A 15,939-nucleotide genomic window follows, 5' to 3' on the forward strand; every position below is an offset into this window, starting at 1 on the left:
TATTTATTACTTTGCTTAACTATTTATTTACTTACTTATTTATTTATTTGTTATGTATTTAATCCTTGTCTGAGTAGCAGCATACATTATATTGGATAATTTGTTTTACAGGTAGGTGTTCTTCCTGCATGGCCCTCGGCCTGTCGCACCTCCAACGGTGCCTGTTTTGGTTAGCTGCAGGGTCATCAGCTGGGGACCACCGCTCATTGATGTTCCGCCCCTTAGCCCAGAACATCTCCTGGTGGTGGGGCAGTGAACAGGGACGTCTCCCTGACACTCCCTGCAGCTAACCTTCTTCAAGAGCTGCTTGCTCCCCATATTTTGTTCCTTCTTCTCAGCCATAGCCAGAAACTTGCCTTTTCGGCCTCCTCTGAGAACTCCCTGGTTGCCTTGTGCAGCCTAGCTCCCCGACACCCCAAGTCTTTGAGTAGCCGTGTTGTTGAAGCTCCCACAAAGCCTCTAGCCCCCACCTCCACTGGGTAGAGCTTTACGCTCCATCCTCCTTCCCTGCACTCTGCCACCAAATCAGCATATTTTGCCCTCTTTCTCTCGTAGGCAGCCTCCAACCCCTCCTCCCATGGCAGTGAGCTCCACAAGGAGGGCAGATTTTCCTTCCGAGGACCATAGGATATACATATTTCTGTTCATAAACGGAACTAAGATCAAGCTATAAATCACTTTTTATCTATGTATATATTTTAACTACTTAAATATTAAAGCCTGTCTCCTAAATCACAACCTCCAGTTTGACTAGACAGTAATGTGTGTGTGTGTGTGTGCGCGAATGTCCATATATTAACCAGGATGTTCTCGTCTTCCTCACATTTCAACTCAACTTTATTTATTTTTTTCAGCATTTTTCATGCATACAAGCATGCAGCCCAAAGTGCTTCACAAAAGAACAGAGAGACACTAAATAATTGTGCGTGAAAGTTGTCTGAAGTTCATGGATGAGTCGTCCTGAGTCGACTCAAAGATTATGAAGTGGATTGAAAATGTTGGAATGCCTCCAAGCTCAGCGGCGTTGGAGGCGCAGAGATGATCTGTTGTCTGTCTGCTTTTAGGGAGTAGCTGCTGTGGGTGCTTTCCTCCCTTTTCTGTCCTGGCAGAGAGTTTTAATTTTTCTCTGCAGGAGTCCTTCATGTACATGTTGACAGTTTCTGACAATCAGTTTCATGCGATTATACAATGCCAACATTTGTAATATGTCCATATTTGTTCAGATTTTTGGCTACTAATCGACAATGTCACATCTACAGTCTATGAGCAGAAAAAATAACAAGGCATAAATAAAGCACAAGTTAATATGTGCAAGTAAATAAGATGTATTCGTTAAACGTCTACTTAAACATAAAAGTCATAAAAATAAAATTTCACATTTACCAGATTACGTTCACATTTATGCACAGTGATTATACACAAAGTTTTAAAAATGATACTTGAAGAAAAGTGTGCTACAAGGTGAATTAAAGCACTGTGGTGTTCAGATTTCAGTTTTAGCTGCCAGTTGGAATCACACGACAGGGACAATCACCTCTTCCAGTCTTTCCATCCATACGCTACAACCTAACCAGCATGTCTTTCTTTAACAGGTGTGCCGATCCTCCTTCTCATAAGCTGATCCCACGTTGTAATTGAATGGGTTAGTTGCTTTCTGGTGTCGTTGACATGAATGTGGCGGTGGTTGGTGCCATTGTTGATGCAGATGTGGCGCTCTTCCTCATCAATGAAAGAACCACCTGCCTGTGAAGAAAGAAATCAGGGTCAGCTTTAAATTCATATGTCACGCTTTCAGGATGTGAGGTAGAAAAGTGCAGAAATTAAGTTGAACTCATTCTTTCTTTCTCAAATGAAGCTACACCTGCTGATCCCTCACAGCTGAACATGCTACGTTTTTCTTCTACTGCAGATCTCACTGACTGGACAAAAAGTCCAAACACAAACTTCTGTCACGCACGACTTCGAATAGCAACAGTGATTCACATTTGTTGCCTTTAGTCATCTTTTCATTAACCTTTGAGACCAGAGGCAGAAAATGATGGAGAACAAATTTGAAATTTGAAATTAGCTTAGTCTGCAGACGTTGGCTGTTACTAAGTACGTGACACCTAATCACATTACTTAAACAGTGTTTTTGGCAACTATGCTTTAACCCATGATATTTTACCACAGATATCTACGCTTTCTGTCTCTTACAGGCTCTGCACTTTTTCTTTTATTAATTCACAGTTTGCACACTGACTTCTCAACATCAGAGCTGATTTCAGCCTCAATGAATCAGATCTGTACACATGCAAAAGGTAAATCATCAGCCTATTAATTAGTGCAAATCATGCACAAGAGACAAAACATGGCAGACTGAAAGACAAAAAGGGACACGCAACTGTGGAGAAGAGGTCTCTAGTGACCAACAGACACAGCTGGGGCACTGCAAGGGATCTCGTCAGTCATTGGCCTTTAGCATGGTCCTACTTTTTCTCTTAGATACAGCCAATAGGATCTCCAATATAGACAGTTACTGTCTACTTTTTTACTGCGAGTATGTCTCACTAAACATGTTGAAGACATTTACTCAAGTTACTGTAATCGAGCAGCTCTTTTTGTGCTTTTTTAAAGAAGTTTTCAAATTCAGTTATTTTACTTGTACAGTATATATTGTGAGAACTGAACTACATTTTACATTTTACATTGCATCAGTTACTGAAAAGCAAAAGTGATTTAAGCTTTCCATCGAAAGTGTGACTGCCGGCTAACGTCAATAACGTGAACTCACAGCGAAACATTGCTTTAACCACCACAGTAAGGTAAGTTGTGAGCTTCAACCGGATACCTATCTGTGCATGCCGTCCTGCAAACTGGAGAATCCTTAGTGAGCTCTATGCACAGCAGGCTGGGACCTGATGCAGGAGAACGTCTCTAAGTGCATTACAAAGCAAAGATGCGATGAAACTTTTCAATTAACCAGTATCAACGAAATCCCTCATTTAATTAGCGCTCTCCTGTTGGTTATAATTCAATGATTAACACAGGAAGGGATGCTTTGACATAACTTAAGGGTCATATCTTACTTTTAAACCCCATGATTGCAAAGTAAGTATTCAGTACTCGGTACTTTAACTACAGTAGATTTGCAGATCGGTAGTTTTACTGCGACTTAAGTCAAATTTCATCAAAGTAACTCTACTTGTACTAGAGCAGCATATTTCAGTACCCCTTCCACCCTGCTCTTCTTGTGGCACAAGTATCTTAAATCTTGTTTAGAACAAATTATGTTCAACTTGTGAACTCTGTTTGAGCGTCAGAGTTGTATTTTAAGGGTTTCCGTTCTTCCATTCATGCACCCTGAAAGTAGTCCCTCAAAACGAAGGGGCCCAAAACTGTAGCTGAGGTAACTTTGGAACAGGATTATTCTCCAATTCCAAAAGATAATGTATTAAAGTTGAATTAAGTAATGTTTTAGCTGGAATACCTCCAAGCTCATCTTTGAAGTTGCTCATCACAAACCCCTTTTCCTTTTGTGCACATCTGCAGGAATCTATCAGTTACTTTTCTTCTTCTTTGGTGCACAGAAACTGCATTGAGCGTTACTCCTGAGAGATGCAGCCTGATTGAAATTGCTGAGTCCCTCTCTGTGCACTCTATTTGGCAAGTTTTCCCTCAAATATAAACATCAGCTCATGTTCTGGAACTTTTAAAAACAACTTTTCTTTCAACTTACAATTTTTTGGTCTTCACGAGAGCCTGAGTGAATTTTTCTTTGGGGTTGAGACACCGCCGGGTGCCATCCTTCAGCGTGACACTGAAGAGGAAGAAGAGAAAACAGCACTTATAAGTGACTATCCCTGACAGAAAGCAGAATGGATAAATTCCAAAATACTTATTTGGCTTACATGACTTCTTCATGGTTGCAGTATGGACGAATAGCGAGAACCTCAACATCATGGATTTGAGCAAATCTCACGTTCTTGTTCATAGCAAGGCATCGGCAGTCCACCATAGCTGGAAGATGAAGGAGACATTACAAACCATGAAAAGAATGATTTCAAGATAACTTAGGCAGTAAAGGAGACAACATTTTTGCAAACGTCACACAAATACACACAGACTGCAAAAACAAAAAATGTAGCATTCTTACGCATTGAGAAGCAGACGGAAGCACAGGCCAGGAAAATAAGGCAGATGAATGCAGTTCTCATGTTTAATGCAGTGATTTCCTTCTCCTCAGATCTGAAGAAATGCTCCTGAAGTGAATCTGCAAGAATCTGATCCCCATTTCAACTGCACCTCCTTTTATACTCACACACTCTGTGGGACTCTTTCCTGAGAAGTTATAAAAAAAACTGGGGCCTTGTTCATTCCCATGACCGTCCGCCCCGTTCATGTGGCCCAGCCACCTTCCATGGAATCGCCTCCTCTTCACTTCCTTTAAAAGGCCCATGGACTGATGCCAAGGCACTTGTGTTAACATGATTACTTTCACTCACAGTATCTTCCTTGCTCATGCTGCAGAAGTGACGTCATTGCACACAGTCACTCATGAGTCCGTGTTGCAAACATTTCCTAGTAACTGTAGAGTAACTGTATCTCTCTGTTATACCTTAAAAGTCTGCTAACATGATCTCCAGTTTATCTGTGCCTGTTCATGTCTAGCAGTGGCGTACTCAGGCTGTTTGAGGGGCAGGGGCTAAAAAAAATAAAAGGGCACCTCTTTTCAAACCCCTGGTACTCACAGTTTAGGGTGAATTTAAATGTAGAGGTAACAAGAGGGGGGGGTCCTCCTCTGGAAAATTTTGAGCATCTAATACTTAATTCCTGCATTGGGAGGAATATTTGTGGTGGAAATTGAATTATGAAAAAGGAAAACGCAATACTATTGATCTATATTATTGATCTATATTACATAATTAACATAACATAAAATAAGATTAACTACAAAGGCAACCAGAGGGAACTTTTTCTACATTTAATTCACTGGAAGGACATCCAAAGAGCTCTTTTTATAAGGCATCCAGAGGAAACTTTTTAAATGTTCTATTTATTTGAGGGTAATCCAGAGGGCACTTTTTAAAATATTGTACACATTTGAGGTGCATCGAGAGGGAACTTTTTTTCTACTTTTTATACATTTGAAGGGCATCCAGAAGGAACTTTTAAAATGTGTTATACATTTGAAGAGCATCCAGAGGGAACTTTTAAAAAATGTTTTATAGATTTAAGGGGCATCGGGAAGGCACTTTTTAAATGTTTTATACAAATGAGGGGCATCCAGAGGGAACTTTTGAAAACTGTTCTATATATTTGAAGATCATCCAGAGGGAACTTTTACATTTTTTTTTATACATTTGAAGGGCATCCAGAGGGAATTTTTAAAAATGTTTTATACATTTGAGGGGCATCCAGAGGGAACTTTTTTTCATCGTTTTATACATTTGAGGGGCATCCAGAGGGAACTTTTTAAATGTTTTATACAAATGAGGAGCATCCAGAGGGAACTTTTTAAATGTTTTATACATTTGAAGAGCATCCAGAGAGCACTTTTGCACGTTTTCTTTCGGACATGATGACGCCAAGCGGAACGTCCCCCCCACCCTTCGAGTTAACCAAGTCACTCACACATGTTTATTACTACATTTTCAGTGTTTCTCCACTGACACTAGTTGAACTTAGGCTTCCACTCATGCAGGGCATTTCTCATCTGCTGAAATAAAACACGCCTGAGGATTTTTGTTTATTTTTCAACAGATATCCTCCCTTTAAATGACTGTGAGGAATTTTTCACATTGGGCAATATAGTTTTATCAATTAATCAAGCCCTTTCCCCATGTTCTCTCACAGCATTACTTCCTATTTCAAATGCATTACTCAAGTCTGCAATATTATGATCCAGCAAATAAAGCACATGGCTCCAATTTAAAGCCCCTCTAGGACGAAAATGAACATAAACAACCTTAAGCTATGACTTGGAATTAATCCATTCAATATGTTTGTAACTGTTCCTTTAAGAAAAGTGAAAACAATTATTCAATAAAAAAATACTCCCGTTTCGAAGAGTCAGAATTTGTTTTTTGTTTAGGTTTCCTTTCAGTTTGTGTTGATTTTGGCGCCCCCTGTGGACAAAGCAGCCCAACTTATCTCTTCACCAATTTTTTTCCTAAACATGCATAGAACGTGTTTAACGCCACAAAAACTAGTTCGTCTTTTGCTTTGCAGTTTTGTTGTCTGGGAATCTTTGCTATGACAAACACAAAGTCATTGCACAGATTTCCACTGTATTTGCACAGAGGTGAGTTAACAGGGAATCTGTTCATTCCTGTGGGAATCAGTGTTTTATTAATGATAAGATAAAGAAAAATAAGTCTGTATGCAGATGATCTCATTTGCCTTGTTTGCTTAAATTCCCTACCACTACTAACCTAGTAACCTTTCAATGCCTCCAGAACTTCTTGTTTGGAGTATCGATGCTGGCATCAGAAGTAATATCAGGCATTAACAGTCATCTATCTTTCTCTCTGTAGCAGTTTAGTTCATTCACACAGTCATAACAACTTACACAGGATAAACTTGTAAGCTTATGAATTCCATTCTTCATACTCACTGTTAAAGAATCAGGGTTGGCATATACAAAAGTGATCCTGGCCTCTGTAGGACACAAAAAACGAGATCTGAACCTCTCCTCCCTGACTCACTTGACCCCCGAGTGTGCAATACACAAACCCCTCCTTGACACTAAGGCTCTGGGTATTAAGAAACAATCTGTTGCAAAATGTAAGGAGAGGTTTCCAAATAAATGAAGAAGTGTGATCATTAGCAAAGAGTAAGAAAGTAGTATTGGACAATTTTCAGTGTGAGTGCATGTTTGACCTCCAGTTTGTGCATGAGGAAGAAGTATTCATGTTGCAATGCAGCAGGGCTATCGGCCAGAAGACGAGGTTGCAAGAAGACTCCTACACATTGAATAACTTTCGTTTACATACTGTATTTGAAATATTTCATGGTAGACCTGAATCCATTTTGCCTGATTAAGATCTAACACCAAAGTCTAACACCAAAGTCATGTAAATGGTTACATATATCTCTACTCTACTCTCTCTGAGCATACTTTATCAACCACAAGTAACATATTTTCAAGACATCATAAGGCTAACAGGTTCATTTACAGTTAAAAGTAAAACAGTTTTTTGGTGGGGCGGTCATGATATTTCAACATCAAACATTATTTCTTGTATTTTGGGATGTTTTGAAGTACCAATTTGTCATCAAATTATCGTGATCTGAAAATGTATTTAATTCAAATAGTAGACGTCTAATAAGTCCTGCATGTTTGTCAAATTCAATCACTATGCATCGACACCCACACAGTCACACCCTCCCCAGTAGTCCGTAACCTTGGCATTACCCTCGACCCCACCCTCTCCTTCAAACCTCACATCAGAAACGTCACCAAAGTATCCTTTTTTCATCTCCGCAACATTGCACGGCTCAGATCCTCTCTCTCCTCCTCTGCTGCAGAAACCCTCATCCAGGCCTTCATAATCTTCTGACTGGACTATTGCAACAGCATTCCCTACGGCCTCCCCTCCACCGACCTCAAAAAACTTCAACATGTCCAAAATTCAGCTGCCCAATTACTCACCCACTCCCGCTCCAGAGCCCACATCACACCCATCCTTCAGCACCTCCACTGGCTCCCCATTCAGCACCGAATCCACTTCAAGATCCTGCTCATCACCCACAAAGCCCTCAATAACCTCGCCCCCTCTTGCCTGACCGACCTCCTCAAACGCCACTCCCCATCTCGCCGCCTCAGATCATCAGATGCCAACCTCCTGTCCCCTATCACCAAGTCCAAGCACCGCACCTTGGGGGACAGAGCCCTTGCCATCGCTGCCCCCACTCTCTAGAACTCTCTCCCTCCACACATCCGCAACTCTGACTCTCTCCTCTCATTCAAAAACCACCTCAAGACCTACCTGTTCCAAAAAGCATACCACACATGACCTCTACCCCTGCCCCACCTCTGTCCTTGTTCTGTTTTGTTTTATTTATGTGTTTTATTTTTTTAGTTTTCACCTTATGTAAAGCGACTTTGAGTACTAAGAAAAGTGCTATATCAATTTTATTACGTTTTAAAACATTTCTCGACACCAGAGACCTTTTTCTTTCTTGATGATATTCCCAAGGCTGGAATACAGATATTATTACACCTGCTGTTTACACGACCTGATATCAGCCAATTAGTCAGGGTTAGACAGTGCTATGAATTGCTTTTCAATTTCTCGGTTCATTGCAGCATTATCACTGACCAATATGTTTTGGCAAATTCCAAATGTGTGAGCAAAGATACGCTTCTAGAGAAAAGAATAATATGGGGCTAATCAAATGAAAAGCTGAGTCAACAAAATCCTTTGTAGAGGTTAGATCAGTCTACCAGGAACCTAGAGCCAGAAAGCTAGTCCTGGGCCTTTACGGCTACCTATGTGGATCCAAGAAGACCAATGGGCATCACTACCCAAGAGATTCTGTACCTGTAACCTGTCGGATCATATTGCTGATTTTAGGTCCATGATAAGACAGTGATGGTTATTGGGTCCAATCAGTTTTAGCAAAAAAAATCCCTGGGTTTATGAGGGTTAGAAGACCTCTTTTTTGCTATTTGAAACACTATCTGGTTGATACAAGTGCACCCAATCTGTCCCTGTAAACAAGCCCAGTGCAATCCAGTTCCCCTGCGTCCAAGACAAGAATTCATCCTGTCTTTTGGTTACATTTTAGTCAACACATGCCATTCAGCAGCCTCTTTAAAAAGCTCACTGACTCGCCACTCTGATCGATCTAAGTGTCCAGTTCATCAGCCCAATTGACTGTCATCAGCCCAAGTGCTCCCTAAACGCTCTTTTGGTTTGTCAAAGTGTCTTGAAAGTTCATAAAGCCTTCCGTCCACTTGGTCAACCCAAATATCCCTTTGAGTTTCCAGGTTTACTCTGGTCAGCTTGAGAGCTCCCCGAGATGCAGCAGTCCGATGGTACCTAAAATCCTCCAAGCTCATTTTGGTCAATGCAAAAGTCTCTTTGCAGAGTACAAGACTCTTCAAAGTTCTCTTGTGGTCTACCTCACTGTCCTCCTTATCAACACAAGCTGAAGTTCCCACCTTTCAACACAAAACTCTGTCTGAGCCAAGTTCCAATGTAAAATGTCAAATAACAACCCCAATTGTATAAGCCTATGTTGCTCCAAAACCTGTAAACATATCGTTCGGCATGAATGGTGCCCTCCCAGATGTCTAAACCAGCCATGCCATGGGCCCTTATGCAACCTGATACCTTCAAGGATGCTGAACTGTGCGCTGATAACAAACAAGGTGGTCCCTCCCCCTTTGGAGTGGAGGATGCAGAGTCCATGACTCTTCTAAAAAGAATGCCAAATTTTGATTTGTCAGACCACAGGACAGTTTTCCACTTTGCCACAGTCCATCTCAAAGGAGCTGATGGGTGGACCTCTCATTTCTGTATCATATCTATAAGTGGTTTCCTCATTGCCTGGTCCTGTTTTAACCTGCATTTGTAAATGCAAGGACAAACTGTTCACAGACAATGATTTTTTTGATGTTTTGAAGCCCATGTAATGACTTCCACTACAAAGTCATGTCTGTTTTTAATGCTGTGCCACGTGAGTGCCCAAAGCTCACAGCCATCCGGTATCAGTTATCGGCCTTGTCCCTTTTGTACACCGATGTCTTCAGGTTTAATTTGTTGTCTTTGCATTATTTCTAATTAAATATTGGCTTTAAATCATTTGCAAACCTTCAAATTCTGTTTTTATTCACAATTTACACTGCATCTCAACTCTCTGTAACAGAGGTCTAGGGCCTCTACAGTTGCGCGGAATAGAGCGGTGAACACTATGGTGGTGTGAATCCTGTAAAAGACTTGCGAAGGCTGAGCTTCTAGTTCAGGTGATTTATTCAGAGATGAATGTGGTATCTGTGGGAGATACAATAAACAATTTACAACAACTACAATAAGAATTAGATTAGCAATGTTAGCTCACAATGAGAGAAAAACACTGCACACGTAACTATACTGTTATCAAACACGTAATCAAATCTGTAGGACTCCACAAAACAGCTCACAGCACAACAATAAAGAAACTGTAACACATTTCAAAGTTGGCATAATAATTGTCACAACATACTTAAATTGAGGTACTTACATCTGGCAATGACACACAAATCTTCACCAGTCATGAACACACTGAGAGCCTCACAGACCCAGATTTACTGGAGCCGCTTGTTAACCCTCTGCTCTGTTAAAGGGACAGTGACCTTCCCAGTGAATGAATACAAAGATATATGCCAGTAACAACACAGAAACACAATGATACAACTGTTATATATTCTGACTTTCTGAGGACGTTTAAAGGGCTTTCCTACACTCTCATTGAAGTGGGATTGCCATGATGTTTCCCAGGCCCAGTTAACTTTGTGAAAACAAAAATTTGGCAGCTACCACAAGGACTGTGACACACTCCACTGCTTGCTGACAAAGAGGATGTCACAATACTGACTGTCAATCTTTAAAATCTCGTTTTTTTTTTCCATTCAGGGGAGCAGTTATATGGAAGTATCATTGCCACCCTGCTGCCACCTCAGCAGTCTGTGTTTAGGCTTGCTGGGATCAAGGACAAGTTTTTCTCATCAAACACAGCTGCTGTAGCCTGTTCCAGCCGATCCTTTGTAACATCAGGAGAATTGGTCCCTTTCTCACCAGCTATAGACTGTGGCTGTATAGACAGAACCTGTGTCCAGAATGTAGCTGCTGTAATATTCCCCTCCCAACTCTTGCTTCTGTCATCTTGAAGGCTAACAGTTGCACCTGACCAATGCAATGTTCAAACCCTACACATTTACCCCTTTTTGACCAAGGCAGTTTCAGGGCCGGTTCGGAGCCGGCGCTCAATTGAGAACCGGTTTTTCGTGTTTCGACTGTGAGTGAACCGGCTCCTGGCCGGAAAAAAAGGTTCCAGAGCGGCTCCAACTCTTTGCTGGTCTAGAACCGCGAACCGCTTACGTCAGGGGCGAGGTTGCCGTGATCGAAAACTTAAACCAAACGTGTTTCTGCCATTGTCCTGCAGCAGATAAAAATAGAAGAGACTAATGGATTCCAAGAAAAAGCAGGGGTCGGCTGAGGAGACAAGCTGTAGTTGTCCGCCATCGTTGTTGTTGTGAGGGAATGTTTGCTCTACGTAGTGCTGCTGGGAAAAGTGGTCACGTATATCTGACGCCATGACGTGCCTCTTCCACGGGCTCGAGCGGGCGGAAAAACAAACGGGTGCCGTGTTGGTTCGCAAGTTCAACCAGCTCCGAAAGGTGGTTGGTCGAATAGAGGTATCTGAGTAACCAATGGCATTTGCCACCTTTGAGTTATAGGGTACCGTTGCTTTAAGAATACGTTGAATAGGCATGCCCCTGTATTTACTGTGCTTAGAAGGTTTACAGCAGTAGCCAGCTCCAGTTAATTCAACCTGAATAACACCAACCAAGTCCTTATGCAAGGAATGCAGCCGTCTATCTGATGTTCAGCTGTGACCTTTTGTTTCAACTATTCTCTCTCACATACATATGCTCTGCTCACACAAACATACATTTTAACTCACATATACATCTATCACAAAAATATATGTATGTATGTAAGAGGAATGAACATGTGTGGGAAGAGAATTTGTGAATAAGTGCAACTCAAAAAAAAAACTAAATACTGTAAAGAAGGTAAAATTGTCCCTGATCTAATTCAATATACTCTGATTCAATGATAATAGCTTATAGCAAACGAGATACAGAAATGCATTGGATTATTTTCCAAGATCAATGAAAAAAGTATGTAAAATACAAAGCTGTCCAACTTCTGAAAAGCATATTTCATTTATGAGGAGGCTCCTTTACCATGAATTACTGCATCAGTGTAGCATGGAGGTGATCAGCCGGTGGCACCACTGTGATGTAATTGAAACTCAGGTTGATTGTATAGCGGTCTTTAACTGGTCTTTATATTTGGGTTGAGTGTTTCTCATCTCCCTCTTGACAAATGCATGACAAATTCTTTTTGCAGTTTAGATCAAGCGAGTTGGGCGCAAAAACATGTGGTGGTAGTTTTGGCGCTGTGGGCAGGTGCTAAGTCGTGCTGAAAAAGAAAATCAGCATCTCCGTTCAGCTTGTCAGCAGATGGAAGCATGAAGTGCTCTAAAATCTCCAGGTAGACAGCTGTGTACTTTGGACTTAAGGAAATACAGTAGATGATATGGCACTCCAAATCATCACAGGCTGCAGAAACTGCACACCAGACTTCAAGCACCTTGGGTTCTGTACCACTCTTCTGTCAGACTGTAGGACCTTGATTTCCAGCAGTGTGCAGTCTTAAGCAGCATTTAGAAGAACAGCAAAGGTAGACATGGAATACAACATTCCCAAGTATAACTAAATTAGTGTATAATCACCTGAATATAGAAATCATTTATTTTGCATCAACTCAGAATGAGTGTTTTATATCTACATTGGTGCAGTTCCTCTTTATAGAGGCTGCAATCTTGCACTACCATGTTTCTACCCTAGCATAGAACAGACCAACATATAATGTGCACGTTTTTAGCGAGTGGCTGAGTGAAATACATCAGCTGGAAAACAAAAAATAAGAAGAAAGAGGTCGATAAATGTTGTGGATGGTAAAAACTTGGCAAATGGAGGATCATTGTTATTATACAAAATATGATCCTCTTGTCCTCAAAGGTCACCATCGCTTCACCAACAGGATGAGTGAGCAAAGTTATGTTTCAATCTAGAATTTGAACACTACATATCACTAGATATTCCCATTTCTACACACTGTACCTTTAATATGAGCACATAGGGCTGTGATGATTATTTGTGTTGGCAGGCTTTAAGTTGCTGCCTCATGGTAGAGTTTTTGGTCTCACTGGGACATCTAGTGGCAAAACAAGGTAATACCAGAACAGTCTGCTTTTCTCTTCTGGGTTAACAGTTTTTTTTTTATCTGTGGTCTGAGCACATAAAGTCAAGGAACCATAACCAACAATTAAAAACATGAAATCAATTATGGTGATTCATGAGGTCATACACTTTGTTGCTCATGGAGTAAGCAATAATCACTTACACACAAACACACACATGTACAGGGAATCTTTTATTTGTGTTGTACAAAAAAGGTAAGAAACTGTGTGATGTCGATATGAAGAGGTGGAAAGAGCTCTATACTGTCTCCAAAACAACCCATGGATATTCAGTTCAATAGACCATATTCCCACGCCAGCCATATTATTATGATTTCACACTCAGGGTGGTAAGCTAAAATATTATCATGTCTTACTGCTGTGTTTCAGGTTGACATCACTTTAATGTTGACAGTCCGACAAGTTATGACCAATTCATTGCTCCCTGATTAATAAGCGGCGACAAAGACACTGGATAGTGAAAATCTGGAGAGTTGATGGACCATGTTTTCATTTAAAACACATACTTGACAACCTGTTAGCTAACATCAGAACACAGCTAACCTTACTATAAAGTCACTGCTTAGCTAACAATCAAAATCACAGATGCAATAGGAAAAGTTAATCATATAGTGGACTACTTTAGTAGTGCTGATGCTTATGCTGCTTTCTAATTTCACCACATGCTAGCTAGCCAAGTACTGTCCTGCTAACTGGTGAGTGTCAGTTGAATGCTTATGTGGTTGTTGCAGTAACAGTTAACTCTCCCCAAACTGCAACACCACATTGCAAAAACTCAAAATCTTACCAAGTGAAATTGTCTCATTTTTAGTCAAAATGTCTTATCCCTCTTGATTTAAGATAAATTTACCGAACATGTAACATTTGAGCAAGATAGAGGGACTTGTTTTAAGACATCTTAAATATCTTGTTAAGTCAAACAATCTTGAAATGATCTTGTTTTAAGTTGTAATTTAGAAGAAACAAGGTTTATTTTACATTTCATACATTTTCCAAGCTGAGATCTTATTTGTAGAAGACAGATAATCCTGATTTAAGTAAATGCATTTTATTGGAGAATCTATCAGAAAACAGCTCCATTGATAAAAGACAGAAAGAAATACAAGTTTTTTTTAAGGGTGTCAGCAACATAAATGTTAGCATCATTGAAGAGGTCAGCTACAAAAAAATATAACAATAAAGTTATTTGTGCCAATGCTTCTCTTTTCCCATCGGATCCCTGATTTTCAAACTACAGTGTCGAAAAGCAAGTTGCTGGTTGTTGGATATGTTTTTGGACTTTAATGATTTCCCAATTTTCACCATCCATTGGCTTTGAGCACAATTATTCAGAACGTTGATGATAATACCTGAAACATGATCTCAACTTTCCTCCCTGAGCATGATGTCACAAGAAAATGGCCGCCGTAGGAATATAGTCTATTGTTGCAGTTGTATACTGTGCATAGGTTTTAAAATGAAGTAAAAGCTGCACTCCTTAATATGAAATAATGGATATGGATTCATTAAAACATCAAATCAAAGGGGTTTCTCTCAAATGACATCCTCAGAGGAATACCACCAAACTCTGCAGCTCCTTCGATCTTTTTTGATACTTGTTCTCTTTAATCCTTCGATCTTTTTTCAGCTTGTTGTTTGATTTGTCTCCCTGACCACTAACAAACTTGTTTAAGACACGTCATAATGATCCACTGTAAACTACCAACCTGACTCACAATGCCTAAAGTTGGAAAACAGCTGGCAAAAAAATAAAGAAGTAAAGAAATCAGAACAATAAAAAAGACAAACTGATTAAAAAAGAGTTGCAGAATGAGTGATTGATTGATATGAATACTTGAGGCAACCAGAAAAAAATCAGTGTTGATATTGATGCACAATGTTTCTCAATTTTGTTACAGCCCAAATGATTTCATGAAATAATCATAAGTCAGGACTGTGTTTGTCTGATGCCCCCTAGTGGCCAAAATATATCAATACATTTTTAACCATGGTTGTGTTTGGAATCCCTTTCACTGTTTTTATTCTGAATTTACTCTCCTCTATTTTATTGTAGAGTCAAAGGTCTAAATACATGTAAACTCTCTGACAGTGTAATGTACAATATTTTGTCGTCTGCAAAATAACAATCGAGTCTATGAAATGTAATAACGGTGATTTATAAATGTAGAAATCACAGGGGTTTTTTGCTCACAATTGACAATTGTGTTTTTTTACAGGGAGTGATTAATGGAGACATCAATTCTCAGTCTACACAAACTTGTACTTCTGAGTTCAATTAAGGCGCTATCTGTAGATAAAAAAACACATTTTGGATCAAACCTTTTCATTGTAAAATGTCCCAGATGAATTTGAGTGGTTAAAATGCTTGATATGGTACAAAAATTTGTCACTTTTTGAATTTGCAAAATCAGATTGCATTTCCAGAAATTCCTTTTCGATCCAAGAGAAATTTCTTTGCTTATGGCTAAAAACTATCAATGATGTAATATTTCCTCAGGCAATATATCTCATCACTGAAAGATTTAAAAACGCCTGTATAAAAACTGAGTATATTTTGGCTTAAGTGTAAGTGTGATGAAAGATGTTGGGCACCGTTGATCCTCAGGGCTGGATGGTGACAGACGCCTGGCCGTGGACCTGCCTGAGAGCGGGACAGTCCAGGGTGGCGAACATCCTGCTGTTGCCGGCCCTCAGCGGGCTGAAGTACTCCACCCAGACCAGGGAGGAGCCGCCTGGGATCACACTGAAACCAGCAGGGTAGGTCAGAGTTAGATGATTGATGAAGTGGTCAATATTTTGGTGTCATTTTAAACACAGTCAAAGACATTGGAAATTTGGACAAAGAAGGAACTTATGAATAAGAAATGCCTCCAAATTAGCTGTACTCTGTAGCTAACCGTGTTTCATGACTTGCAAACT

The 15,939-nt window shown here is 40.2% G+C and overlaps 2 protein-coding genes across 8 annotated transcripts in view; both read right to left on the reverse strand.

Annotated features, from left to right (window-relative positions):
• Window positions 1-819: 819 nt before the first annotated feature.
• On the reverse strand, window positions 820-6,688 carry LOC117807412 (C-X-C motif chemokine 11-1-like). 2 transcript variants are annotated; one of them, XM_034676703.1, is made up of 5 exons: window positions 6,596-6,674; window positions 4,136-4,252; window positions 3,891-3,999; window positions 3,719-3,799; window positions 820-1,743 (listed from the first exon to the last, which is right to left on the reverse strand). In XM_034676703.1, exons 2-5 carry the CDS (start codon window positions 4,194-4,196, stop codon window positions 1,644-1,646), a joined length of 351 nt encoding a protein of 116 aa, XP_034532594.1. In that variant the 5' UTR covers window positions 4,197-4,252; window positions 6,596-6,674; the 3' UTR covers window positions 820-1,643. The 2 variants fall into 2 exon arrangements, with proteins under 2 accessions (XP_034532594.1, XP_034532595.1); XM_034676704.1 differs by lacking the exon at window positions 4,136-4,252 and having other exon boundaries at window positions 6,596-6,688.
• Window positions 6,689-15,155: 8,467 nt separating this feature from the next.
• f13a1b (coagulation factor XIII, A1 polypeptide b) overlaps window positions 15,156-15,939 on the reverse strand; it is a 74,243-nt gene continuing 73,459 nt past the window's right edge. For all 6 annotated transcript variants that reach the window (XM_034677286.1, XM_034677283.1, XM_034677287.1 and 3 more), the window contains one exon: window positions 15,156-15,763. In XM_034677286.1, coding sequence (XP_034533177.1) covers window positions 15,622-15,763 — 142 coding nt within the window. In that variant the 3' untranslated portion in view covers window positions 15,156-15,621. The remainder of the gene's footprint in view (window positions 15,764-15,939) is intronic.

This window comes from Notolabrus celidotus, chromosome 23 (genome assembly GCF_009762535.1).
Source record: "Notolabrus celidotus isolate fNotCel1 chromosome 23, fNotCel1.pri, whole genome shotgun sequence".
NCBI lineage: Eukaryota > Metazoa > Chordata > Actinopteri > Labriformes > Labridae > Notolabrus > Notolabrus celidotus.

Coding starts and splice junctions, on each gene's coding strand:
- LOC117807412 (XM_034676703.1), bottom strand. CDS start 4,196: ATGAGAACTGCATTCATCTGCCTTATTTTCCTGGCCTGTGCTTCCGTC. Junction 4,000..4,135: donor TTCCGTCTGCTTCTCAATGC/GTAAGAATGCTA, acceptor TTCATCTTCCAG/CTATGGTGGACTGCCGATGC. Junction 3,800..3,890: donor TGCAACCATGAAGAAGTCAT/GTAAGCCAAATA, acceptor CTTCCTCTTCAG/TGTCACGCTGAAGGATGGCA.